This window comes from Catharus ustulatus, chromosome 3 (assembly GCF_009819885.2).
Source record: "Catharus ustulatus isolate bCatUst1 chromosome 3, bCatUst1.pri.v2, whole genome shotgun sequence".
Taxonomy (NCBI): domain Eukaryota; kingdom Metazoa; phylum Chordata; class Aves; order Passeriformes; family Turdidae; genus Catharus; species Catharus ustulatus.
In genome coordinates this window covers 52,563,879-52,591,407 of record NC_046223.1, presented here as the reverse complement: position 1 = coordinate 52,591,407, position 27,529 = coordinate 52,563,879, and the positions used below count along the sequence as shown (strand labels likewise).

The following is a 27,529-nucleotide window of genomic DNA, read 5'->3' as shown; positions in this document are numbered from 1 at the left end:
ATCAGATTCTAGCAGATGCATGTTGAGCAGAATCTGAAACTCCACAGAAAGGGCACCCTTTAAAGGAAATGGTTATTAAAAGTCCGATAGATTACAATAGATTTTTAACCCTTTATTGTTTCCCTGCCCTAATCCAATGACCCATCATTGGCAAATGCCTGCGTTGCTTGATTTTCAAGATTTTCAGACCTCTGCTTGGACACAGTTGTAGATCAGCTCTGCTTTTTTAACCCATCCAGAGCCTCGTTCTCCATCCTATGGGCTGTGATACTTAAAATACTTACTTTCATTCTCTGAAATATAGCACTTCTCCTCCACTCTCAGTAGCTCATGCAAACATCTCAGAGGTAAAGCAGACTTGCACTTTGCTGGCATTGGAGCTAGTAATATATAAATCCAGTTGATTCATATCTTGTAGTGTTAATAAAAAAAGACACGTTTAAAATAATCCCAAATGCCAGTAGGCTTAGTGACATTTAAGCATGAGTGATGCTGTCAGTCCATCTGCAAACAGAAGTGGTACGTCTTAATTTGTCTAATTACGCTCCACCATGCAGGCCAGCTGCTGCTGTGAACAAAAGCAGTTGATCACACCATTTTATTAATTGCATATTAATTGCCACATTCATATTAACCATATGGGAGACAGTGGAGTAGAGTGAAGGCTACTTAGTGATGGAAAAGAGAAGATGAACTGGCAGAGGGGTGTCTGCAGAGGACAAACCTTAGAATGATAGGATGCCTGGAGCTTGTAGATGTGATCTGATTTTTACAATAAATCTGTTTTTTTTTTTATCCATCTAAATTACTGTATTTAAAAGTGAGAGGGATTTGAGTAGAAAGGATTGCATCTTGCATGGTGACTACATATTTGTGAAAATACTACTGTGCAAGTTGGTATTGAATTTGTTTAGTAATTTGCAGAAGGCAACCCTGCTGGCACGTGGCCATCTGCCTTTGTCTGCCTGCTGTGCCGATGGATGCACCTGCGCTGCCTGGAATTTCTTCTCCTAGGAGCAAGGCTGGAAGATCCAAGAGGAGTACAAAACTTGCTGGGTTTTATATTTTATGCAATTTTACTCCAATATGTAGTCTTTTTAGATAATGGTAGTAAGTCTTGACTAGAACTGGATTTCTTAGAGTGAAAAATAAAAACCTTGATATAAGTGGATTGACTGGTGTAAAATAGCCTACAGCAAAAAGCAAACAGTAATGACATGTCCCACTGTGTTTATCTGGCATCAAATACCTAGTAAGATATTCAATTAATTTATCTTCTTGAAAGAGAGACTTGAGAAAAATACCCTCAACTTATTTTTTTTTTTTCTCTTACATTTTACTGTGGAGGCAGCAGCCACTCTGAGCAGATGCGCAGCAGTTCTGTCAGGCAGCAGGTGCAGGCTGGAGTAGACATGAAGTGATTTCTGTCCTGTCACCCCCAGACTGACATTATCACGGTCTGTAGAGCATCTCCTTCAGCAGGGCTGTGGGGTGGCTGTCTCTAGCTTCAGAGCAGCACTGTCCCATAGGCGACTATGTGCAGTAGGGACAAATTATATGATATGTGCAAAGAAAACTTACTGGACTGAGACCTAAAAATGTCCTCAAGGTCTACTTTGAGTTTATTTTCTCTTCCTTCCCCTTCATTTCTCTTTGGTAAGGAGAGCAAAGACCCATGTTACAATTTGTATGCCAAAGGGACAGCAGTAGGAGGAAGGAAGGCCTTCCTTGGTAGGAGGAAGGCCCAAGGGCAGCTCTTTGCTTCCTTAGAGAAGAAGTAATGAGTTTGTGGCATATCAAATAGAGATATGTCTGCTGTGAAAGAAAGTGCAGGACTGGACCTGGAATCTACAGTGAGAACTTAGAGAACTTAATCTTGTCAGTTGATTCAATATTTTTGCTTGACTCTTCTACAGTGAATCTTTCAATGTTAAAGGCTTAGTCCCACCCTATTGCCAGCAGATGGCATTTTGCTTGCATTTCCTGTATCTCTCAGAAGAGCTGGGGTTGAGAAAGATTGGCTAGTTAAGAAAGGGGGAGGGTCAGAACCTTTGTTTTAATTAACATATTGTGCCAAAAAACCTCCCTAAAAAACATTTTTCAAACTGTATTTGAAGGCACAAAAAGGGACTCAAAGAGTCACACAGCTAAGAAATCGCTAATAAGCAGTAGAGATCTGATCTATTCTAAGAACATGCAGTGCAAACCAACAATAATGGTGATATTCTTATGCCTAAGCAGAATTTGGGGAAGAGGGGTTGTTGTGAGGTTTTTTTAATAACAAAAATGCTTTAGGTGGCTCATTGTAATTATGTCTCAATTGGTGCTGTAATACACAGCAATGTGGAGTCTGGATTATGGAGATAAAACATGATTGGAAAGGCACAGCTTGAATTTTGGATTGCAAGCAGTGCCTGCCACGATTACAGCAGTTACAGAAACAGCATCTGCCTGACGTGTGAGCTGATCAGTTTTGACTTGGAGTCATTGGAAGAGAATAAATGTGAAACCCCATGATGCCACCTCTCCAGTCCCAGCAATTGGTGCTTAATCAGCCTCCCCAAGCCTTCTCTACTTGGGCAGCCAGGCTGGGGCCTGACAATTACTATATTCAAAGGTCGAATGCCCCCAGTACACTGCTTGTGGCTGTTAGGCTGCAGCTCCTGGCATTTGCTTGGAAATTGTATCTCCGTACTGGGGACTGACTACATGACCAGTGAGGGTTGATCCACCAGCTGAGCATGAACTGGTGTTGCTGGAGAAGATACAAAAAACTTGTAAATGCAGTGGTTCAAAGACAAGTTATCTGTCTGTGATGCCTTTTCCATGGCAGCGCTCACCTAACCGCTCTGTATGGCATCAGTGGCTACGTGCTGCTCATCCCAAAGGTCTCATCCCCTGTCTGACTGATTTCTGATTTGAGCCACAATGACTATGGGGCAACTTTTTCCCCTCTGGTTTAGTGCCGTCATTTGTTCATGTGGTTTGACAAGGAATTTAAGAACAGTGAAGTTTCCCACACAAGGGTTGCAGAGCACATTTGTCCTTGCCCAAAGGCATCAACAGAAGTTTATAAAAACATTTCTGTGTGGTTTCGTGAAGTGTTCCAGGAAGGGCTAATTAAACTTGGAGCTGGGTAGCATCTCCAAAACAGGCTTGGCACACCTCCTAACTGAATGATCCCTCATAGTTGTCCTCAGTGTCTTTTAACCAACCTGACCCTCCTTCTGTTTGTCAGGCATTTGTCGCAAACACGATGCTATGGCTAGACTGGGAACAGTGGGCTGCTGTTTGGGGGAAGCAAGCAGGTCCCCAAGCAGATGCTGGTGGCAGTGTTAGGATAAATAATTAATAACATCAAAGCAAAAGACACTCCTTTATGTCCAATAGCTGAAGGTGAGCACAGTTTTTTTCCTGATGCTAACCTGTTCCTCATAGGTTTAATTAATCCAAAGAGAAGAAAAATGCTAATTACCCTGATTTAAAAAAGGATTGTTTTCAAAACCTTATAAGAATGCAGTGTTTTAATCTATTTGTTCCTATAGCCAGGTATGTGCTCTATACAGAATATTAGATGATGTGGTTGTGTCAGGTAGTTCTAATGGCTGTAGTTTCACCTATGTTCTTCAAACCAGCTATAGTTGAAAAACAAAGATGTAAATTGAGTTTTGGTGTGCGTCAGTTTGGACAATGCCTTGTGTGATGGCAAAGAAGGGGTCCTGTTAGGTGGTGCTTGTTACGTAACTCAGGTGAATTGGGATTGAAGTTTTTTAATGCTGCAACAAAGCATCCTAAATGGGTGCCAAAGTCAAGATTGCTTGTGTCATTATCCATCCGGATGGGAAAAAGGAAGAGCCTTTTCATGCACATTGCATAACAATTTTGGGAAAATACTGCTGTGGTTTTATTGACTAGTTTTCCTGAAGGTTTATTCACATTGACCATGATCTCCTACCTCCTTTATGTTTAAATGCAATCTTCTGCTCCAGGGGTCAACCCTGCCCTACCTGTGTAAAATTTCACACCTGATTTTTCCAGACTTCTAATACCATGCTTCTTCTCTTTTCTGGCTAACTAATAATGAAAAATACTCTCCTGTTTCAATTCTGTAATAGCACATATGTCCGTAATTAACATTCTTCTGAACCAATCTGTACCCCAAGGTTGAATTTGGAATGTTGTGCACAGTGTTAAAATGCAGCTGCTGGGATACACAGTAGTTTTATCAATTATCTTGGGGTGGCAGGGTTGTTTGCTTAGTAGTAGTTAACTACTGATACTTCTTTGCCTTGATCTTACTGTTGTGTTAACAGCTACTGAAAAGTTTCAGGAATGAAACTTACTCAGCTTATTTTCTGTGTGGGAAAACCCATGATATTTCTAGACAGAAATTTTATTTTAGGGTTTGTGTAGTTGTCTCTGTATTTGTATATTGTCTCCAGTTAAGTGCTGGAAGTGTGGTTCGTAGTGTACCTCCTATTAGTGGGATGAACATTCAGACACTCTTCCAAAAATAACTTGGTAGTTTCAGCTAAAATGGTGCTGATCTGAATTGTGGATGCACGCTTGCATTTCAGTTGTGTTCAAGTGAGAGTTCACCACTTGGAGCAAGCAACTCTGAAGGCATGATGTCAGGTTACACAGCCTGTGCTCTGTTCAGAACTGAAGCAGTGGTCATGGTGCTAAAGCTGCCCACTTTCGAAGGTTTACAGATACAAATAGTGAAAGAATTACAGTAATTTCACGACTATAAGGCGCTCCCTTTTGACTAAAATTTTGACCTGAGCCCAGAAGTGCACTTTATAGTCCGGTGGATCTTGTATATGGACAAAGTTCGGAAATTTGCCAACCTGGAAGTGTGAACCGCATGCTGCGAGGAGAGCTGGCAGGGCCACCGCTGCTGGGTGGAGGCAGGGCCTCAGCCAACAACTGCGCGGGGGGAGCCGGCGGCGGATCCTTGCGGCAAAAAAAAAGTGCGCCTTATAGTTCAGCGTGCCTTATATATCGGCAAACGTTTGGAAATTTGCTGACACCCGGAAGTATGCCTTATAATCCGGTGCATCTTATAGTCGTGAAATTACTGTACTCAGAAATAATTTTAAAGCTAGCCTCAGCTGTCTTAAGTTTTATATTTACACTTTTTCAGTGTCTACTTCAGCTCTTTCAGCAAAATGCAAACTTTTCTGCAAGTTATATTTTGTGCTTAGTCAGGAAACCAAAGATACCAAAAGAGACATTTTTGCAATTAAGAATGGTATCTTTCATTTTAAATAGTGTTTGTAAACCCCCAGCTGTGTTACAACTTCTCTGTTCAGTTGGTTTTATGAAGCACACAAGGATTAACACAGCAAGGAATAACTTGTTTTTTCTCAAACAAGAAAAAATATAGGTATCTGCAGTGGGGATCTATTTCTTTTCTGTCTAGCAGGAAGTAGAGACAGAAACTGAAGACTGAAAGCGGGAAGGGAGAGAATCTGCATTTTTTAATATTTTGTGGATTACATTTTGATGAAGAAGATCGAAGAAGATTACTGTTGTTTGCCTATTGCCCACACATACTTATTTATAGACACCATTGCCACAATACCAAAATGTACAATAGGCAGTGCGCTCAGTAGTGCTTTCTGAAGATGTTTGGTGGCAAGGCACCTTTATCACTTTAGCATCACTTAAACTGTTAGATGCATTTTGCTAGATACCCAGAGAAACAGAACTATTGTTCAGTAGTTAGTGCTGATCCACCATGGCATGTTGTGAGGTTTGGGCCTCTAGATTGCGTATGATTAATAATAGATCTCTGAAACTTTTAATCAAACCAGTGCTAATAAAATTTTAGGTTGGTATTCACATTATAAATTTTAAAAGTTCAACCGATTAACAGTATTAGTCCTTTCATTTTGTTTCATTGAGGACTTCTGATAAGAAGATGCTGACCACACAAATACAATGTTAAAAATAGTTTTTAAAATCAGTTGGTGTTTGTTCATTTCTGAGATCCATGTGCCCATGGCCAACCAAAGACATTCTCCAGAGATTCTGTGGTACAGATGTTGGTGCAGTTATTTCCCTACAGGTTGCTGAATCCTGCAGTAACATAATTATTAGGTCACTGTCACAGAAACTCGGTGCCTTACTTTAGTTTGGAGATTTTTATTTCAGGGCAGATTGTCTTTAATTGGAACACACCCAGGTTTTTACATTTTGTCGTGAGTCTTAGGTCTTGAGGAGCAATAGCAAATATCCATTTATTATTTGTGAGCCTTTGCTTTTACTCATTATTCTAGTATTGTGTTGCGCAGAAAATATTTTTCAGGTAAAGTTTTTGGAAGTTTATAATGAACAAAACTTTTTTTCAAGTTGCTGTGGAAGACAGTAAATGGCTGCTTGATGCTTGATTTCGGCATGACAGTTGTATGATTCCATGCAGGTTGGTATTTTCCAAGGAGTTTAACTTCTTTCATTTATAGGTTGTAAAAGTTCCTACGAAGCTAGAGAATGTACTTGCCTAATTTAAGCCTCTGAGCTTAAATGAGACCTATCCAGAATTTATTGAGAGTCAGCAGAAAGCAAAAAAAAAAAAAGAAGAATTTGCAACCCCTCATACCAGGGTAATCTGTATATAAATAAAAGTATGCCAAAAAGCAGTGTTGGGCAGGGAGGCCAAGATAGCTACAAAAATTCTTTCTGTGACCTTTAAATAAATGAAATGAGTAGGGAGCATGTCCCCTTCAGGACACCCATAAGGAGAATGCAGACTGAGATTAGTTGAAGATGTCTGTTGGATTTTAGTGTGGATTCTCAAGAGCACAGCTGCCAAAGATGGAATTACAGGCAGATTGTTTGGGACAGTAGTTCAGAAATGGAATTTTTTGGTCTGGTTTTGTTGGTTTTGCTCATCGTCCTACAGGATGATTCTAATGAGAAGACTTGCAGACTTGTCTGCCTGGTATTTTTTCCATCACTAATTCAGAAGGGAAGGATTTTCTTTGTGGTGCATTATTAGGGCACATAAGAGTCAAGATTTTGTAGACTAATTTGTTTACTCCAACCAGTTTTGATCAGTTCTTTAGGATAAGCACAGGAGCATTCTGGCTGATTTGGAATTTAAATTGAGAATATTTCCTGGTGACATCCTAAAGGGGTATTATTCCCTAGGGAATGAAAAAAGTTTTCCTCTGGAAGCTGAAGTTGCCTCAACTGGGGTTCAGAAGTAGCCAAAGGAAAAAGAATTGTGCCCTGCAATTTAAAATAAAACAAAATTGCACATTCACAAAACGTTTTCTGTTCTCTTGACTGCCATGACTGTGTGGGGAGATGCTCTAACCAAAAGAAACTGCTGCTTTGTCTGCCGGCAACCCTGCCCAAATGCTGCCTTTTCTCTCTGCTGATGTGTTTGCATGATAGAGGATCCTGTGGAAAGATGTTTTGAATTGTTAAAGGAATGAATTAGCTTTATTGTGCTGTGACCTAAATAGGATCATCAGATCAATCAGTCTGCTGCTTTTCTGTCCTGGCTGGCTTAGGTTGTGTTGCTTCTCCTTCTCATCTTGCTCCCTCTTCCCTCTGCCCCCGCCGGGCAGCCCCTTTCCCATAGCCTGCAGGCATAATCCTTGATGATCTTGGATAAAGGAGGGCACAGCCGGGTACCCTCTTTTCAAGCAATACCTGCCCTGTAATAGCCTGCGCAGCCCAGCCTCAGGCCTGATTCCCCTGCACTGGGGCATGGGCCCTTCTTGGTGTGTTGGTCTGGTGGCTTTAGGATAAAATACTTTTTCTTCTTTGTTCCCTCTCCCCTGTGCATTCTCCTCCTCCTCTTCCTCCTGATGCCAGGTTTAATGAATTGTAATTTCTCGTAGCTGGGGCAGTATCTCGCTTCCCCAAGGCTGAGGTTGCCTTGAAAGGGGCCATTGTGAGCCAGGAGAGCTGGGGCTGGAGGGCGGCTGAATGCGGTGCCGCCTGGGACAGCCTTTGTGCAGGGAGCACTTTTGTTCTCCTGAAAGATGCCGGGAGAGGGCCGGCCGGGATGGGATTCAGTGAGGGAGAAACCCATTCTGACCATAAATTATTGACTCCTGTGCTCTGTGCAACGAGTCCATCTAGGCACCAGCAAATGGTTAACAGCGTGGGTGAAGGTGGCCAGAGCAGGCACAAAGCTTGGGCTTGAGTTTTGAAAAGACTTGAGTCATTTGGCCTTTCTGATGGAAGTCTTACCTAGAAGTGCTGCTTTCAAAGCTGGATGGTGACATTCAGAATTTCATAAGACCATTGAAATTTTAATTGTGTCAGGATGGTCTTGGTCTGAGGCAGGCAGAAGCATTGTGACCTGCAGGAAGGAGTTTATTAGCCCTCCTCAGTTTCTTGCCCTGCAGATGCCTGGGTGCTCTGTGCAGCCTGGGGAGGGGGTGCATGGGGGTCACTTCCATAGCTGCACCCTTCTGGACCCCACAGCTGCTCAGAGTGGGTGGATGGGGGTGGCAGGGAGCAATCCCGAGCATGTCCTGCACAGACACATTCCTGCAGACCCGCTGGAAACAAATGCCCTTCAACAGCTTCTTCCCCGCGAGCTGCTGTAGGATGGCACACTGGAAACTTATTTAGAGCGACTGAGTGATGTGTCTGTAAAAGCAAAGGCATCGATTTAATTGTTTTGAGTACGTCTGCTTGCCAGCATTTCCACTTTCCCTTTTGTGCATTGAGTAGAGACTCACTGGAAGAGCTCTCACAATGCAGTTAGTTCCCAGCTCAGCTGGATGGTTCTACCTGTTCTTTCCTCTTAAAATGTCATAAATGCTATGCAGTTGTTTAATGGAGGATTTTTCCAAATAAAGTTGCTAAGGCCTGCAACTTGAAGTTTAGGTTTTGAGATGTTTATACATTTTAGTAGTTTGATGCATCATTGCCTTAATGAACATTATATAGCATGTGTTGGGCTTACTTCTCCTTCATGAAAATAAAGTGGTAAAATATGTTTTCATTTGTGAGAGAGAGCTGGAAAGCATTGCTTTAGCTATTCCTGTGTTTTATTTGTTGGTTTGGTTTTTTTAAAACTTAAATAATTCCTAAATTTTGTACTGCGTATGGGCTGGTGGTTAAGGAAGAGAGTGCTGATTCTGTTTCCAGTATCCCTGTGGACAGCTGCCCCTGGGGTTGCTGCTGGGCAGCCTCTTTTGCTGTGGTTACCAACGACCCAAGAACATCACTTTTTAACATTTGCCTTTTTATAAAGCTTCGACTTTTTCAGTGGGTTTTGTGCATTGGTGCTAAGGTTCAGGGCACTGGGTTGTGAATGGGGGCTAGACACAAGAGCCCCTCTCCCCCAGGGGCTGCCTGGAAATATTTCCATGGAAGCTGAATATTTCCAGATTGTTTCACAGGCGCCAATGTTTTATGCTGCTGTGAATGTGAAGGGATGGCTGTCCCAGATGGCTGTCGTGGAGCAGGTCAGCTGGAAAGCCCCCCTAAGAGGGGATAGACCAGAGAGGGGAGTGAAGGAATGGCTACAGCATTTCAGGCATGCTCGATGCAAGCAGCCACTCTTTACTTGTCTTCTGCATGCATGTGGCCTCTACCAGAAAATTAGAATCAATTTAACCACTTAGGGATTAAAAACTATTATAGTTGAACTAAAAAAAGCATCTTGCTAATGAGTTCATTACACAGTTGTGATTCTGAGGATGTTTGACACTGCAGCTTGTGTTTCTCAGTTTCTTTGCTCCATTCCCTGACTTTTTAGGAAGAAGATTCTTCTGAGCCAAACTTTGTGACCAATCCTATCCAGTATGAAGTGAAAATTAGCATTCACTGAACATCTTCTCCATGTTTTCTGTATTCCTTGTGATATTCCTGATTCCTCTGTATTTCTGTGATACTTGGGTGGCAGTGAGTGTGATCTCTGCTTCTAAGGATGTGGTGTAACTCAGACTGTGGGTTAATATTAACTTGTCCAAGGTGGAGTAGCAAGTGTGTCACAGAGCAAGGTCCCCCCAGTCTGCTACTTGTCTCTGAGTCATTTGCATGTAAAGAACTGATAGCACAGTGTGCACACCTACTGTTCATGCTGGGTTTGTCTAGCTTTAACAAGCTTTTAAATTTTATTCTGTCAAGGTAATTTTAGGTGGGGGTTTTTTGTTCTTATTGTTTGGTGGGGATTTTTGTGAGTTTGCTGGATTGGCAATGTTTGAGGCTGAAGTCCTTTATCTGTTTGCGTAGTGGCTACAATATAAAATTTCTCAAAGTGCCCATCTTTTCCTTCTCTATGTAGGGAGGCTAAGTGCAGAGGAGCACAGGCATTTCATACTTTAGGTTCTCAGAGAATTGCTATTAGATGACAGTTTCTTGAGACAGGAAAAGCATTTACAAAAAGGGTTGAGACAACGTGATAAATTTTATGGAAGTCAGTGGGTTTTCTCAGGTGGGGAAGAGGTTTTGTTTGTTGTTGGACTAGTGCAGATTGTCAGAGGTGCAGATAGGAGTAGCCAGAAGGTGTTTCTTTTGGAGTTGTCCCTTATGATAGCCATTTCTGATATCTGACCTCTTTAACAGCATGACCTGAGGGTAGGTGGAAGCAAGGTCGGGGTGGGGAGGGGGATGAAAGGCAGACCAATTTAGGTATTGTTTGTTGCTGGGTTTGAATGTCTGCCTCCGTGCTGAGATCGGGTAGAGGACAGTGGTCAAGTGCATGTTCTCGGGCGGGAGAAATGCTCCAGGGTGGGTTGAGGAGCCAATAACAAAAAGCACACTGCACTTGGCACACACTGTAGCCGGGGGTGAAATGAAAAGGATTCCAAGCCGCCAAAGCACCCAGGATCATGTTGATTCGCAGTGGCTTGACCGTGAAAAGGTAACAAAGTCTTGCTTCCCAGAGCTTGCAAGGCTCTTTTGAGGTTCTATAAAGACCTTTAGAAGAGACTGTTTAACTTCCAGCAGCCCAGACTCCATCATTTTATAGCTTAAAATTGTCTCCTTTCCCCGTGCTCCCTTTCCTACATGTGCAGGAAGAGGCACTTCCTACATCCTAAAAAAGATCGACACCACACAAGAAAAGGAGTCACCATTTCCTTGGTTTGCTTTCAGATGGCAATGTAGCTAAGTTAGAGTGGAGTCACTCCAAACTCACTTCCAGTGTGTGTCCCTCAAGCATACATTTCGTGGTTTGTGGATGTATAGGTAATGGCAAGTGTCTGACAGGGGTATTACTGTGTATTTAATTCAGAACCAGTACTAAATAGTTACCTTGTTATCAGAGTTCGATGCCTGAGTCATTTTTTTGTGTAAGGTACCTGATGGAAATCAATGCAAGAAACACAGGTGCCTTCCGTGCCGTTGCTGCCATGGCACCATGGTCTCTGCCCCTTTGACAGAGCTGAGCCAGTCAAAATGCCTCTGGGACCAGCAGCTGCTGGAGTGGCCTGCTGCTCATGGTAGTTTTGGTGTCAAGCCCATGATGCAATTGCAAAATCTCTGGATTTGTAGAATGCTGATAAAATGTGGATGATGCTGTGTTCAGGCAATGATGAACAGATTTTGTTTACAGTCTGTTCTTTGCAGGGCTGAGTCTCAGCTGTTTGGTGAAACTTAGAAGTTCCTGTGGAGCATCTGCTTTTTACATGCTGTGCTCCAGAGGCTGGATCCTGCTGCAGCTTTGGGGTCAGCCTGAGCCCCCCGCTGCTGGCATTTTTCTTTTTCCTGAGGAAAAAAATCCTTTTCATTGTTAACCCGAGGGGGTTTCCTAAGCTTGCTTTGTGATGGAGGGCTTGCTTCTTGAGCCTGAACATTGTGCGAAGGGCATGCCCTGCTGAGCGCATTCATTTGCTGCTTAGAATTTTCTCTTTAACTTCTGCAAAATTGCAGTTCATTGCGAGGAAGGATGGCTGTGGACCTCTGTACAGATACATTTTTTTAAGACATGAGGATATAGTGCACATCTCAGAAAGCTGGGCTATTTCATCTCCATGCGCAAGTTTCGTTTGATGAATAACAGAATCTCTATTAGCCAGAAGTAACTCGATTTTGTTTTCCATGTATCTGGTCTGAGATGACGCTAATACGAATAAATTAGGAGTAGAACTGAGTAAAATTCAATATGTGAAATTAGTGCGCTGATGTCTCGGGCAGTGGCAGTGACTACGGGGGGAGCAGTGGGACTGGAAGGGGAGGCAATCAATGCACAGCCGAGGCTGCGTGTTGCAGCCAGCTAAGGCGCAGCTCTGGATCCTTAATAAAGTGGGAACAAGAGGGTGAAAATAAAAAAAAGGGGTGATGAGGGGAGATGGGGGGTGGATGGGAGCGGTGGGAAAGCGGAGCATCCTGATTAGCACGAAAATGCAGCCCTCATTTGCAACTGGAAGGAGGCCGGGGCTACCCGGCCCCGGGAGGTGCGGCGGGAGGGGCGGGGCAGGGAAGGTGCCGGGATCTCCTGCGGCTCCGCCGGCACAGCCGGCTGCGGACATGGCAAGGACAGCGAGCACCTGCCAGCTCGGGACCTTCTGGAGCAGCCAAACTTGGAGAGCGGAGGAGGGGAGGAGAACGAGAGCGGAGTAGCTGCTGTGGACAGCAAGAAAGCCTTTTGCGTCCTGCGCGAAGGAGAATAACAGCTGGGGCTGTTTCGCTTCTTGGAAAGTGGCTGTTTCCAGCCCACAGGGTGACATGCGAGGAGGAGAAATTCCGGCTAAAGAATTGTAAATTATTTAGTCTGTCAGAAAGATCTAGACATATTTTAAGTGATTTCAGAAAAAAGGCAGAGGAGAGAAACGTGGAGAAAAATTTGGTGTGCAGGTTCAGTCTGGTAGTCACCTTTCTGCAAGTCCTCCTTTCTGTGGGATTTCAACTCCAGGATCGCAGTTCAGCGCCTTGAAAATGGTGGTTTTCATCAACACAAAGCTTAAATCTCTCATGAAACTTTTCAAGAGAAAGAGTAAGTACAGCTCTGTGTGCTCACTGTCCTTTCAGGAGGCAGCCTAGTCCTGAAGGAAAGCGCAGGTCCCTTTGGCTTCACTTTGGCTTGCTGCAGCCCCTTTTTAAGCTTATCTCACTCTTCTAATCGTGTATCATTGTGGAGTGTGTGGAGGCAGCCTTGTGAGGCTCTTTGGGACCTCTGCTTTCGGACACCGTGCCTTTGGAAGTGCTTTGTCACGGTGATTTTGAAGGAGCTAAAGTTCTCGGTGTGGAATGAACAACTCGGTGACAAGGCAGGGTGTGCCAGTGTGTCCTGGTGCCCTCCATGGTCTGTCAGACATCTGTCTCTGCTTACGCAGCTTGTGTCGCTGAGGTGTATCCACATAAAGTTTGTTCTGAGCCGAGGTTTGTTTTTAAAGATGTTTCAGAGTGGCTTTTAAAATCGTGTTGATCTTCCTTTAAGTCATAGGGACAGACAAATCACACTAGAGAGAGTAGTTGGCAAATGTGCATACCACTTTCTTGACTATAGTTTTGATGACCATTGTTGCTCTGACGAACAATAAACCTTACTTTTGGTGTGGCAGGACTGCAGGCAGACAGTGGGCTTGGCGGCAGGTGTTTCCCTCCTCCTCTTCCTCCTCCAGCCTTCCCCCAGTTCCCATCCTCTGGTTCAGCCAGGGAATGGCGTGGGTGCCTTTCATTGACTTTGTGTCATGTTTTCTGTCAGATGGGGGTGATTGATGCTGTAACTAGGTAGGTGATGACTTCTCCTTCTTTTGTGATTTAGATTTGACTGCTGGTTAGCTAGCAGGAATGGGGAGAGTGGGCGCAGGCTGTATTGGTATCTACCTTGTTGCAACCACTATGACTTGGGACAGGGGGTGGTATGCAGGACCAAGACACAGATGTGGGGACACCCACTGAAAGTCTTTAAAAACCTTTTTCGAGGCCTGAGACTAATTTAAAATACATGAGGGGAGGCAGATAAGACCCTCCCCCTCTACCTCAAGTCCTTTTAGGAAAGAACAGGCATTGAGCATTAGGCTGTAGCTATGTTTTGAAGTGAGGCATAGCTTATACTCCTTATGAATACCAATGGTTTCCATCTGAAATGATTCCAGCAGATGCACAATAGTGTTGAGGAAAGGGTAATTTTTCAGATGACAGGCGACTGTTGCATCCTTTTTGCTTCTCAGTTTTACATACCTCCTCTGCTACTTCGAGGGCATCAGACAGACCACAAAGTGATGCCTCAGGCAGTGCAGCAGCAAAGGCAGCACAGGGAAGATGCAGAGCTGACAGCGAGGCTGGGGGCAATGGAGCTGTGGCAGCAGGGCAGGTGCTTGGGAGGCAGCACATCTGTAGTGGCTTTTTCTGTTTTGGAGAGCTAAAAAGCAAGGATGTGCAGCTTGCTGGCTGAAGGACCAAAGGGTGCCTGGGGGATCATAAAACATGACCCCCAACTGCCCTTCTTCTGTTTACAGCAGGATAGAGGGATAAGGCTATTCAACTATAGAAGTTTTTATTGATGATAAACTTGAAACAAAGGTCGGTGGCTGTCTCTTGGGAAACATAAATGATAAACAAATCTTGGCAATATGTGCTTTGGCTGTTACATTGCTGGACTGTCTGAACTTGAACAAGGTTTGTGTTTTATTTTCACGTTTGTGTTGACTGCAAAGAGGTGGGCAGAGATAGCTCTCTTCAGTGCAGTTGTGCTCGGAGCGTATTTGTCCACAGAGGTGATTTTGTTAATATCTGCTTTCCACTCATGACAGAAGAAAGTACCTGATTTATTTGCTTCATTGGAATCTTGTTTTTGGTGTGGAGAAGCAGGTCAGACAAGGTTGTTTCCCCGTACAAATGAACCTGTTGTCATCTCTCATGAAGGCTGTCATATTCCCAGGGGCATCTTTCAACCAAGCTATTCTGCACTGCACAGCACCTGCCATGATCAGGGAATGGAAAACTAATTCCTTTGTGAAGAGTGGGAGCTAGAGTTGGGGGGGGAAACAGAGTTTCAAGTTTAGAGTAAATAAAACAAGTGTAAAAATGAGAAGAGCAAAAGGTGTGTCCTACAGAACATAATTTCAGAGTAGAAATGGAAGTTTTTAACTGTCATGGAAGTACGGTTCTAAGGAGTATTTTGTTGGCAAACAAAATGTTTCTTTCATTTTTAGATCGTGTGGCAAACTTTCACGTGGATTTAGTGATAAAACTATCCGCAATAGCTTCTAATTTCTAATTATTGTGTCTCTCTGCAGCTGTTTCCAACCTAGATGAAGAGAGTAGATGGACTGTGCACTACACTGCTCCATGGCACCAACAGGAAAATGTTTTCCTACCCTCCTCAAGACCACCTTGTGTGGAGGACCTGCACAGACAAGCCAAACTGAACCTCAAGTCAGTGCTGAGAGGTAAGATGCTGCTACTGACGCAGGCGTATCCTAAAATGACAGTACTTTTCCCAGTCTTTGCAAACATATCCAAATTGCAGGCTTTAGAAGAAGTTTACTTATTTTTCTGTACCACATGTCGAACATTAGTGGGATTTTCCCACTCAGATGAAGGAACAGGGGAAAATTACTTTGCTATGAAGAGATGAGTACATGTGTTACCTGACAGAGCACTCTAAAATAGAAAAGTGTCTCTTGGCCATTTTCATTGAGTCTTTGGAATGGTACCTTCAATTTCACTAAGTCCTGAATTAGTCCCTTTGTGGAGTAAAAAACACGTCAGAGGGGTTCCATTCGGTGATTTCTTCTGTTGTTGTACAGTGTCGTTTCCAGGATTGTGGCTGCTTGTGAGAAGCTGGAAAAGATGCTGAGGGCAGAAAAGGGAAACAAGGAACAGGGCATTCACAAGGACTCGTCCAGTAACAAAAAAGTGCTTTCTTGCAGAAGTGTTCAGCATATTTTTACAGCCCAGTTTTTACTCACAGTACCTTCACTGGGGCTATACCTGTGCAGTATGTTGTGGGAGGCATTGTGTTGTGTCAGTGCAGCCATGAGAACAAAGACATGTAGCCAGCAAGAAGGCCTGCAGAATGTCTGTCCCTGGGCCAGACATAAAGTTTAAAGTAACAGTATAATGTTCATGTTCTGGAAACGGTTAACCTAGATTTTTCTTTACTCTGGCTGTTTAACAAAGGGGCTTACCCTGCAAAGAGCCAGCTTGTTCAAGTCCCTTTTTGTTTCAGCAGGAACTGCAGGTACTTGATACTTTGCAAAGTTAACCTGATTTAAAAGAATGTTTTGTTTTTTGTTTGATTAACATGACATTTCTGCATGTTAGACTTGAAGAAAGCTTGATTTTCTGTGTCTGAATAGAGAAATGTTTGACTGCCATATTTTAGTTCTCTTGCCATTTTCCCAGTTAATTGATTTTCACTGTCTCTTGCTAGGTGCTTTTTGTTGTCTTTTAATAGGAAACTCTTGACAGCCAGTGTTATTGTCTCCTGCATGGCTCAGCAGATAGCCTGTGTGCCCTCTATACTTATTACTGGGTTAATACATTGGTGCAGTTCCTTAGCCTTAACACATTTATTGTTTTCTTAATGGCACACTTACCAGTCCTTTACAAAATAAAAATATTTGCCTGCTTTAGATTAAAAAAAACACTGGTTGCTGCTAGCTTTTTGTGAGCATTAACCACTTATTCTAATATTTTTTCCTGTTCTCTGTTTTGGACTGTTATTAAAAAAAAAAAAACAAAAAAAAATGAAACAAACTTGCACAGACAGGCTGAAATCCACTGATTTTCTTGAGTTTTATCAGAAGTGTATCTACTTCAGTTTTATGTTCTATTTAAACAAATGTATATCAATTTTATTTGTGTGAAACCAAGTAATACATGCTGCTTCCCCCTCTTACACTCCTGAAGTTGTTTTGGTCTGGTGGGATTTTTCTCTGGAGGTGCAGCTCATTATAAAAAAGAAGCTATTTATTACTACTACAATTTACTAGTTAACTATTTGTGTTCAGTGAACTGGCTTGAGTACATGATGTAGGACTGCTTGGTAATGAAGTGAGTTTTAGTTTTATGGTTTCAGGGTAGTAACTGAGAGGAGAAACTCTGATGATACCTTCATCAGACCTCATTCTACTGACTTAGTGAACACAGCTCTGTTATTTATTTATTTACGTATTTGTTTAACCTCAGGCTCTTTCCTTGAGCCATGTTTTTTCCCCTAAGCACAGTTTTAAAATAAGTCCTTGCTGTCCTGAGAAGCTGCAGTGTGAGTAGTAGTAAGCGAGGTACTGACTAAAGTTCTGTGAGTTTTACTGTGCTGCTGCTTCAGCCAGCAGTGTGAAATCAGGAAGGCACTGGTGCTTCTGATCATACTTGGAGATTTGTGTTAAAAGTTCTGTCTCCAGAGCAGAGTTTCATTCAGTACAAAAACACTGTCAGAATTGTGGCATAATTTTGGCAACTGTTGAACTGCTTTTCCACCTTTTTTAAAAAAAGGCAAAGTTTTCTAAAACTTCTTAATAGGTAGAAATGAATTATGTGACTGTAACACAGAAGAAGTATTCTTGTGAGAAGCACTAGTGGGCTAGCATGGGGACTTCAGTTCTGCATGTCTTGGCCTCATGATAAAGCTTGCAGTTTGCCATCCTTTTGGTGTTTCAGATTCTTTGGTTGAGGTAAATCATGGAGCAGTAGGACAGCTGTATATGACCTGACATGCTGTGTAGGTAGTGGGGAAATAACAACACTGGGTGACAAAATGTGCTGTATTCTGTTAAGTAAGTGGGATGAATCACTTTTGTTTCCAAAAAACGGTGGAAACAAAGGGAAACTGGAAGGAAGTGGAACTAAAGCAAGTATAGTTTTTGCTTTATGGTAAGTAAGAAATGTAGCAGTACACATGTAGAGCAGTGGAGAAATACGAGGGCAAAGATATTTAAATGCCCCCTGTAAATTTCTGGGGCTATGAAATAATTTAAGTTTTTTAGGAATAGGTCAGACAAGCATTACTCAAAAATCATTTGTGTATATTTAGTCCTATCTTTAGAGGAGGTTGGGAAGGAAGAAAGAACCTCTCGTGATCTCCTTGAACCTGAAATGAGGTCTTGAGGGCTAAGTTAGCAGCTATTGTTCAGATCATCAAAAGACATGTTTGAAAGTTTTCCAGTCCTGTTCTTGTTCACATTATGAGAGCTGATGTTGTTTGTACATAGCAGCTGTAGCTTGATTGAAGACTAATAATTTGTTTCTACACAGGTGGCTCCCCTGTGAATGGAAAAGGAAGTATAAAACTTAGCTAACAAATAGTAATTCACATGTAGAGCACATTTAAACCACCTGTCAAAGTATCAAGTGTATAAAATATTTCAAAATAATTCAGGGAAAGTATTTCTATCAAGATATTTTCACCCATCTAATAGTAACCACATGGGAATCCTGGCTAGCTTCTAAGACAGTCAGTGCAAGGGCAAACCATTTGTTCTGGTACAATTTTAATAGCGAATTCTTTACGGTGTGGGTCTAATAAAAAAAATCCAGTGAAGTAAATAAGAAGCTGTTATTTAGAATAACCTTTTAAGTACCACTTAAGAAGCAGAAGATAGTATTACAGTAAATTCACGAATACAAGCCGCACTGAGTATAAGCCGCATCTCTGGGTGTTGGCAAATATTTCGTTTTTTGTCCATAAATAAGCCGCACCCGAGTATAAGCCGCTCTGTCGTTCGCAGCGAGGACCCGCATGCAACAAAGTTGCCAAATAGTAACAGAATGGCGGCAGGGCGGGGTTTACTGGCTCAGCTAAGGCTGTGCAGGCTCAGCCCGCTAGGGGCTGCTGACGGGGCCAGGTAGCCCAGCCCGGCGCTGCCGCTTGGCGGGGCCACTGGGGGCCAGCCGCCGCTGCCACTGGGCTCGGTCACCACGGCCCGACGCTGCCCTGTGGTGGCAGGCAGGGACGGAGCCCCCCGCCTCCTCCCCGAGCCGCGGCAGGGGTGGCCCGGGTCCCCCCTCTCCTCCCCGAGCCGCGGCAATGGCAGCGCGGGGCCCCCCCGTCTCTCCCCAGGCTGTGGTAGAGGAGGGAAGGAGGGAGCTCTCCCTCCTCTCTCCCCGCCCCCCGTGCTGCCTGCAGGCAGCCAGAGTCCACCTGCGGTGCAACAGAGTAGCAATTTGTAACAATTGCAAAATGCCGACTTTGCAGCAGCTCAGCTCGGCACTCTGGCTGGCACTTCTGAGGTTGTAAATGTCAGAAAATTATTCACATATTAGCCGCTCCTGAGTATTAGCCGCATTTCCGGTTTAGGAGCAAAATCTTAGTCAAATTGGTGTGGCTTGTATTCGTGAAATTACTGTACTACTTAAATTGGTTTAAGAATAAAAAGTTAGAGATATTAAAATAAATAGTATATAATATGTCTTGAGAGAAATAAGTACACTATATTCTGATTTCTGCATACTTTTTCAGGAAGTAGTGTTGTGTTTGGAGGAGGAAAATATCTTCTTCATTAAATTTTGTGCAGTTGATTATTTCACTTTGTTTTTTACATCCTGATATGACCCTTGCTTATCAGTACTATGGAAATGGATGCAATATGTGATAGTAAATGTTGCATAGGGAGATATTTTGGGTTTTTACCTGTGAACGAGGCTTTTATCCTTTTGAAATTAAAGGGAAATACTGTGCTTTTCGTTTATAAAGCTACTTTCAAGTATAAGTGATGCGATCTTGCATTCAAATGTGTTCATAACTGATGTAAAGCTATTTATCCTTTAGGCATGCAGGTGCTCTGCTGCCCTCTGAAGTTTTAAAAAGCAGTAATGTCCAGTAATCTGGATTAGAAAATGAAGCACCTGGAACCAGGAAAGTTTGTGATGCAGTCTGTCTGTTTTTGAGAACTGAAGTTGCTTTATATAACCTGTATTAAAATTTAAAGTTGTTATTGACTAAAACTAGTGGCTTGATATATTAAACCTAGGCTGTGTTACTTCGTTTTAAATGAAAGGTCTCAGTGGCTTCATATGATGGCTAGGGAAGAAGAGTAACTTCAGCTGCACTTCAAGGTCATGGTACCATTGCAATTTGATTTAAATGTTTAGAAAATTATGCAGTTCTTGGATTGTGGTGATAGATACAGTATTTCTTCTGAGTGTTTTGTTTGCATTGAATAAAGCAGGCCATCTTTTTCTTTGGGGAAGGAACCGGGAGCTTGGAATGCCTACTGAAGCAGATGGAGCCACACGTGCCATGCACGATGCATGTTTGTGCCATGCAAGATGCATGTTTTCTTACCCTCAAGGCCAAGCTTCTTTGATTAGCCTTTCCTGAAAACCTGTCCTATATGGCCTCTTCCTAATGCTTTCATGGTCACTTCATGAAAGGTGTTTCCCAAAATACAGATGTTCAGATAAAAACAAACCAGTATTAACCATTGAGGAGTCTTGATGTGACCCTGTGCTTTGTGTCAGTGTGTCCTAAGAAGTCATGCAAACAGGAGATGGAGACGACAGATGGGAAGGAATAGCCGAGGCTCTGCATGGGGCCAGGATCCTCAGATCAATCCTATTCCCTTGCTGTGTGCTCTGCTCCAAGGCTGAAGGACTACTAAACTTGGCTAGTCTCGTGTTGCTAATGTCTGCTGAGTGTCTGGACTAGCACTGAGTCTGGTCTGGGCAGTAGCAGTGCTGTGAGTTTGATGTTGTTCAGAGTGGCATTGTTTCTTAAGGCAGGCTGTCATCTGTGCTGAAGGACCCAGTGCCACATACTGCAGTGTTTTCCACAGTGTTCTTGGTCCATGAGGCCAAAAGGTTCAGTGGGTGTTCAGCCAGAATCAAGAGGGTAGCACTGTAATACAGCTCCCATCCCTGACAGTGCATTGACAGACCTGGCTCATTGCATGGTCCTATCTGAAGAACCAGTATCTGAGGAAGTCTCCGAGGTACAGTGGTCTTCACATGGGAGCACAGATAGAACAGCTGTAGTACATAGCAGTGACACAAATATTTAGCAGTAAAAGTAAATTGGGACTAAATCTCATTTTTTTGAAGTGTGTTATGCTCTAAAATTGACAAGCAATAAGGCATGAAGATGGGGAGGAGACATGGCACTGTTGTGTTGTTTTGCTTAACTGTTTGGGTTGTATTGTAAGTGTGCCTGTTTACCTTCTGAGCAGGTTTGCAACATTGTGTGTTACAGGTGTCCAATGTCCTAAAAGGAAAACCTAAACTTTAATCTGGAATGCATTGGCCTCGGATAATGTTGCAAGCTATGATGAAGTGAAGGAAAAAAGATTTCTTACTGTGTACCTGAGCTCTTTCTTGAACTATTCTAAATTCTTTCTCAAATGTGGATATATATGTCATTTGCAGTGATGGGAACCAGAGCGGGGCATGTTTCCAAGGCGGCCTTGTCTTCTAGTTCCTGCAATGTTTGTTTTTTTTGGTTTTTTGTTTTTTTTTTTTTAAAACCGGGGAGTTCAATCTCCAGTGTTGTGTGTTGTAATTTTTTCATGAGCTGGGAGACAACAGGTATGAAGCACAGGGATTGAATAACTTGAATAACTGTATTAATGTTAAAGGTCAAACACAGCCAAACTGAAATGATACCAGGCTGTTAGGAGATACCCAGCTCCTGAAGAGCGTTGTGGACACTCTCTGCACTGTTGAAGTTGCAGATGAGGAGCAGTGTCTTGTCACACACTGCTAGTCACTGCCCAGACTGGATGTCCTTTCCAGCAGATAACAATTTGTCAGCTATGTACGGAGGAAGGCGGTGCTGTAAATAGTAGTAATGGTAAATGTAAATGTAATAGTAGTAAATAGTAGTGGGAACAGTCAGCATGGTGACTTTCATACCACTTTTCAGTCTATATCTGCTGAAACTTCCTGCACAACTGCCTGTACTTTGTGCCCTCCCCCCAGGGTAGTTGTGTTGATTCAAGCTACGTACATAATATAGGGCTCGTTGTTCCAATGTCTGCGATGATTCATTTATTATCTCATCTTCAGAAGAGCTGCATTTGGCTGACTCTAGCTTCTGTTTAGCTTTGTTGGCCAAATTCAAGGAATGTATTTAAGCAGCAGTGATTGAAACACTTGATTTGTTTTCCAGAAGACATCTGGTTAGCATTGTCACATAAAACAGGATTTAAGTAGTTAGTCATAAAGCCTCTATTATGTCTTGCTGCAGACTCTCCAGACAGGTATGTGTTTAGCCTTTGTTTTCTCAGCGCATCTGCCAGATCACTGTTCAGATGAGCAATATTAGGGTCAGACCTAGTAGTCGATAATCCTGCTGAGAAGATTATGGACTTAAAATAATCTTATGTTTCATTAAAGAGCTGCAAAATAGGGGGAAACCACTTCATTTTGATAATAGCTCTGATTCATGTTTAGAGAGATGTCAAAATGTGGACTCCCTACCAACTGGAAACCTTAATGAAGTAAAAGGCCATTAAAGGCTATGAGTAGACCATATGTTCCTGAAAGGCCTTGGAGCTATAAAATCAAAAAATAGAAATAAACTTATTTTTCATTACTTTAGTTTCAGTTGTCAAGTTACTTTTAGAGCTTCTGCTCATGTATTCTGCTTTTTTTACTGTTACTGAATTAATTCACTGTACATCTGTTGATGGTTTTGGCCAAGTTCCATACTCCAACTGCCCTTTCTAATAAGGAATTTCAAAAAGCAAATACTCAAATGAAACAAAACAGAATTTGACCAAGAGGCTACCCTGCATGTGTTTGAAAGCTGGTCTTGTGCTGCAAAATTGAACAACTTGGAAGTATCTAGGTTGCCTATTTTTAGGTTTAGTTTATATAGTGCAGTGCTGAGTGTAAAAACATAAAGAGTGGTTATATGTAGATTGATTGCATGATACACATGAGCAGTGAAGGCACTTCCAGTGAAAGCATTTAAAGAAAATAAAATTTGTTTCAAAATAATACTGGGGTTTTTTTCTTAAACTAGATGAATGTGCTTTTTTAGGAATCTATACCTGAAGGATTACTGAACTCATTTCAGATCCATGCCTTTAGTAGAAAGAATGCACTGAAACTATTACCTGTCTGTAGCATTGTTATTTAGGTATGCTAGGTAAAGCAACTATCATCACAAGGAATATTGAACTTTCAGTTTATTTCCTTTCTTGCTTTTCTTCCTCCTTACTCTTTTAGATTTAGGATGTTATGTGCTTGTTGGCAGCATTTGAGAAAGCTTTGCATTTAAATGTCCTAAGAGAAAAAACAATGAAAAATCCCTTCATATTTTTACATTAGATATATTTTCAGTTGTCTAAGAAACAACAAATATTCATAAAAAGCGCTAGAGAAAAAGCAGGGAGTGTTATTTTAATGCAAACATCAAAGATAGAAAAGGAAGCAAATACACTGTTGTACTTAAGACATCTTGTCATCACTAGATGCAATCCTATAAGGCACTTGTGGAAATTAACTTGAGACAAACAGTGATAATTATTTTGAGCACTCCCTAGTGACAGCTTGTTAACAAATATAATTTGTCATGGCTGTTGCATTTTGGTGCCATTAGAAACATTTTATGTATCACTAAATCATGCAGATCACCTGGGGAATTAAAGGTTGGTATTAAATGTATTTGTTTTTTAAAAGCTCCAAGAAAAGAAGGGAATGATCCACATGTTTGCCTTTACTTGACCCTGGTAACAGTATTTTGACATTTAAGAGTTCCTTTTAATTTGGATTCTTCTTAAACACTTGAATCTGATATAGACCCTTGAAAATAAATCTGCGGGATTGCTTTCCTTTAATGTTGCACTTCATGCCCCATTCTTGCGCTGCTGTAAGTGTCTGCACAGCTGAGCCCTGACACTGCTTGGAAGGGTGGGCTTCCCAGCCTGACTGGCCTCCAGTTGCCATGGCAGGACAACATTTGTGTGTGTGGGGAAATAGACCTAACATAAATACATTTGTTCAGTTTCAGTAGGGCTTCTTTGAAGTACCTATGCAACATTCTTCTCTGTCATGGTCCAGCAAGCCCTGTGTTAGGATTACCTTGATCCCCTTGGAGCTGAAGACATCTTTGTTTCTGGGTAACTCTGTCTGTCCTTAAAAGTTACCTGTGTGGCTGGGTTGGGCTACTTACTCACCAGAGAGAGTATGCAAAGTAGTCTTTTAGAAAGTCTACCTTCAAGTACTTTTGGACCTTTCAAGTACTTACTCATCAAGTAAGACTGCTTTGAAGCAAACAACTATGTTTTGCTGGGGGTTTTTTAGTTTGTGTTGCCACTTGCCACTGTAAATGGTACTTATGGAAGAAATACGTTGGTACCTGTGTTCACTGTCTTTGGACTTGTCTTGGGCTTTTCTGTATGTACTGATAAAAGATATAGAAATACTAGTATAAAACTGCATTTTGGGGCAAGGGATGGGAATAATAAGGAAATTGGCTGGATTGACAAAGGCTGGTACTAGCCAAAACACCTAGATAGAACTAGGTGGAGCAGAATTTTTTTCAGCTGGGTGGCAACAGTACTCCATCTGTTGAAATTCCTGACCCGTTTAACTGGGAGTCTGAACAAAATGGGGCACTGAGTATATCACAGCTGAAGTTCATGAACTTGCTTTGCAGTCAGCATTGGTTACAGTTCAGTTGTTAAACAAGTGCATCATTGCTATGGCTTTACAACATATTTTAAAGCTTTGATATAGAAACAGTCTCTGTAATAATCAAGTTCTACAGATTATATGGGGATTTAAGAAAATGGGACATGATCCAAGCTGAGTGAATTTTTGGGAGGAATGTAAAGTGGTAGAGGCAAGTTGTCTGCTGCATATTTAGATCCAGGGACAAAAATAGGTGCTGTGTTGGAGTTAAATTGAGCTGCATTTTTCTGAAGTCATATTTAACTTGAGATATTTGTGAGAAACAAGATTTCCTTTGTACAGCTGAGCTTTTATATAGCCTGTCTCATTTACACACAGAGAACTGTGCATTCTTAACCCCAGTTTACAAATGAGGGAACCATAAAGGGGCAAAGAGTGAAAGGTAGCAATTTCAGTTAGATTTATTAACCAAAGAAACCTTTGAACTAGGGTGTCTGTTTTAATTATGGTCCCAGGCGTAATCATTCTCAACAAGCTCTTTATCTTGAAAAGTTACCTCCCTGAAATTCCCCAGTTAACTGCACAGTCGAGTGTTACCTTGGTTTTATCCATGTCTTACCACAGTGCTGTGAGCAAGCAGAGAGGCAGCCATGCCCTTGGAAGAAGTCCTGGTTCAGTGCTCAGAGTGTGTTTCAGTACTTAGCACCAGACCATACGACAGTCCCAAACAAAGCACAACTCTGGCTGTTACAGCTGACAGTCTTCTGCTTGGTGTTTTGAATACACCATTAGTAAGCTGGATATTTAGCCTGTGCTCACCTCATCTGTAAAGAACTGAAATTTGTATCTAAATGAAAAATACTTTAATCTTGCAAAAGCATCGGTAGACGCAAAGATGTTGATATCCCCATTAGGGTCTCTTGCCCCTCATGAGAAGGGCCTGCAGCACTGGACCCAGAGCCAGCTATTACTGGTGTGGTGATGATGAGATTTAAGGCATCTCAAGTTCTTCCTCAGTTGGATTTATCCTGAGATGCCTTTCTGTATGTTCATATACTGCAGGTAGTGTGTACATACCTGTTTGGACTCTGAATTTACAAGGCACTTATTTAGATCATGCCCTGTCTGTCTCCAGGGTGTAAGTCCTTGACTGGATCTAACACAACATAATTTGCTCAGATGCAGCAGTGCCGACTCAGAAATCCAGGTCTTCGACACCCACGCCTGTCTGTCACAAGCCCACAAGATCTTAGTTGTCTCAACTCAACTGGAAAAACAAATTCAAAGTCTCTATCAAGTAAATTAAAATTATATGGAGCTACTTACCAGTGGTGAAAGTAATTTATTCTAAAACTAAAAGCAGTGGTACTTTGATTATTAAAGTGCAGTGTCACCTCTAAAGTCAGAGGCTATTTTAAACAGTTTGCACTTACAAGACAAATGTATACTGTGCTATAGTCTGTCTGTTTTTAGGTGAAATTTTGAAAAGGTCTTGTAAGACAGTGTTTGTAGTTGTGACTTAGGGGAGGAACATGGTTTGGGGATATTTACAGAAGAAGTTAACTACAACGTTTCAAGACTGAAAAAAAAAAATGCTGACCCTGGGGAGTAGAGTGGTTTCCTAGTGATATGTGGAGTGAATGGATAAATGTGTTTTAATATACTAGTCAGCAGATTTATTTCTGTGGTTGACAGTTTAGCTGACTTGAGCAGTTAATTACCTCTCTGTATTAAAAAAAAACAAAAGAAAAATAAAAAAATAATAAAAATAGAAAAATACAAGTTACAACATGATAGGCTCTGCCAAAGAAGTCGTCCAGACTTCAGCTGAGATAGTTTTTCGAGCATGCAGATGAAGCTGTCAGTTTGTTGCATGTCCCTTCTCGCTGACAAGGAGACAGCAAGAGTGGATATAAAGTAAGTGATGTGTGTGCTGGTCTTTCCCCTTTCTGCCTCTGTACCTGGGAGTTCTTGTTTCAGCAGATCTGGGCAGCTCTGCCAGGCAGGCAGTGCATCTCTTCCAGTCCGACTTACATTTTCTCTTTGGATTTTAGCAATTAGTTTTGAGTTCCAAGTCTTGCTCTCGCATACAGGGCAAATTCAGATGTTTCCAAGATACGACTTTCCTGTCTTTTCATTGCTTGACCCATGCAGTGGGATGGGTAATTATTCCAAGCTAATGGGAGCTATTTAGATGTCTGAATAACTTTGATGCCAAGTTTCTAAGTTTGTATTAGTGAATATCATGGTAATTTAATTCTTTAACCAGTACCTTTGCTGGTTGCTAATAAATATTTAGAAAAGTGGATTTTATTTCTGTATCAGAAATAAAATATTAGACATAATTTGATTTACTAGAAATAAAGTATTAATTTAATTTACTAGAAATAAAGTATTAGACTCTTCAATATATGTCTGTGAGAGTGTACGTTAGTGTGTAAATGTGGATATAGACAGCTACAGAGCTTAAGGCCTGATCCTGCAGTCTTGTGAGCAGTGTTTGCTTACAGGAGTAATCTGAGTAATCTCATTAGGGCTAATTTAGTGAGTGGTGGGTGCACTTTCAGGCCTGAGATGTGAAGGACTGGTCCAGGGTAGTGGCATAAAGCTGTGTCTCTGTGCTTTGCCTTAGGGAGAGGTCTCAGGCTCAGATGGGCTCTAGCCCTGGAAGCCAGCACCTGGAGGCTTTCTCTCTGCAGAGGGGTGTATATGGGGCAGCCTAATACTGACGGGTGAAAGAATTGTTTTATGAAGAAACTTGTTAAAAATAACACTCTTGCACAGTTCATTTACAGTAAGAAAAAAAGCCTAACTTCTGAAAACAACTGAATCCACATCCCTCTGACCATTTCTGCTTCTGACAGAAGCATTTTCCTTCATATAAACTTCAAGATACAACAACAAGTCTCATGGGTAGGAAAGCAGGTACAAAGCAGGTACAAAAGGTTGCCAAAGTCGGTTGAGGAGAGGAAAAGAGCCAGTGCATCCGGTCCCCTCCCAGCAAACCCAGCCTTCCATCTGGCGCGGCACGGTGTGGCGTGCAGGTCTGACAAGGTAAGCGCTAATCCTGCTTTACCATGGTAATACC

At 42.1% G+C, this 27,529-nt stretch overlaps 1 protein-coding gene across 8 annotated transcripts in view; it reads left to right on the top strand.

The window, feature by feature from the left end:
- Positions 1 to 27,529, top strand: part of NHSL1 (NHS like 1) — a 180,100-nt gene that overhangs the window by 109,102 nt on the left and 43,469 nt on the right. For 7 of the 8 annotated variants that reach the window (XM_042779090.1, XM_042779089.1, XM_042779088.1 and 4 more), the window contains exon 2: positions 15,162 to 15,314. In XM_042779090.1, coding sequence (XP_042635024.1) covers positions 15,162 to 15,314 — 153 coding nt within the window. Of the gene's footprint in view, positions 1 to 12,515; positions 12,914 to 15,161; positions 15,315 to 27,529 lie in introns of those variants that run through there. The other variant, XM_033054214.2, reaches the window with a different exon arrangement.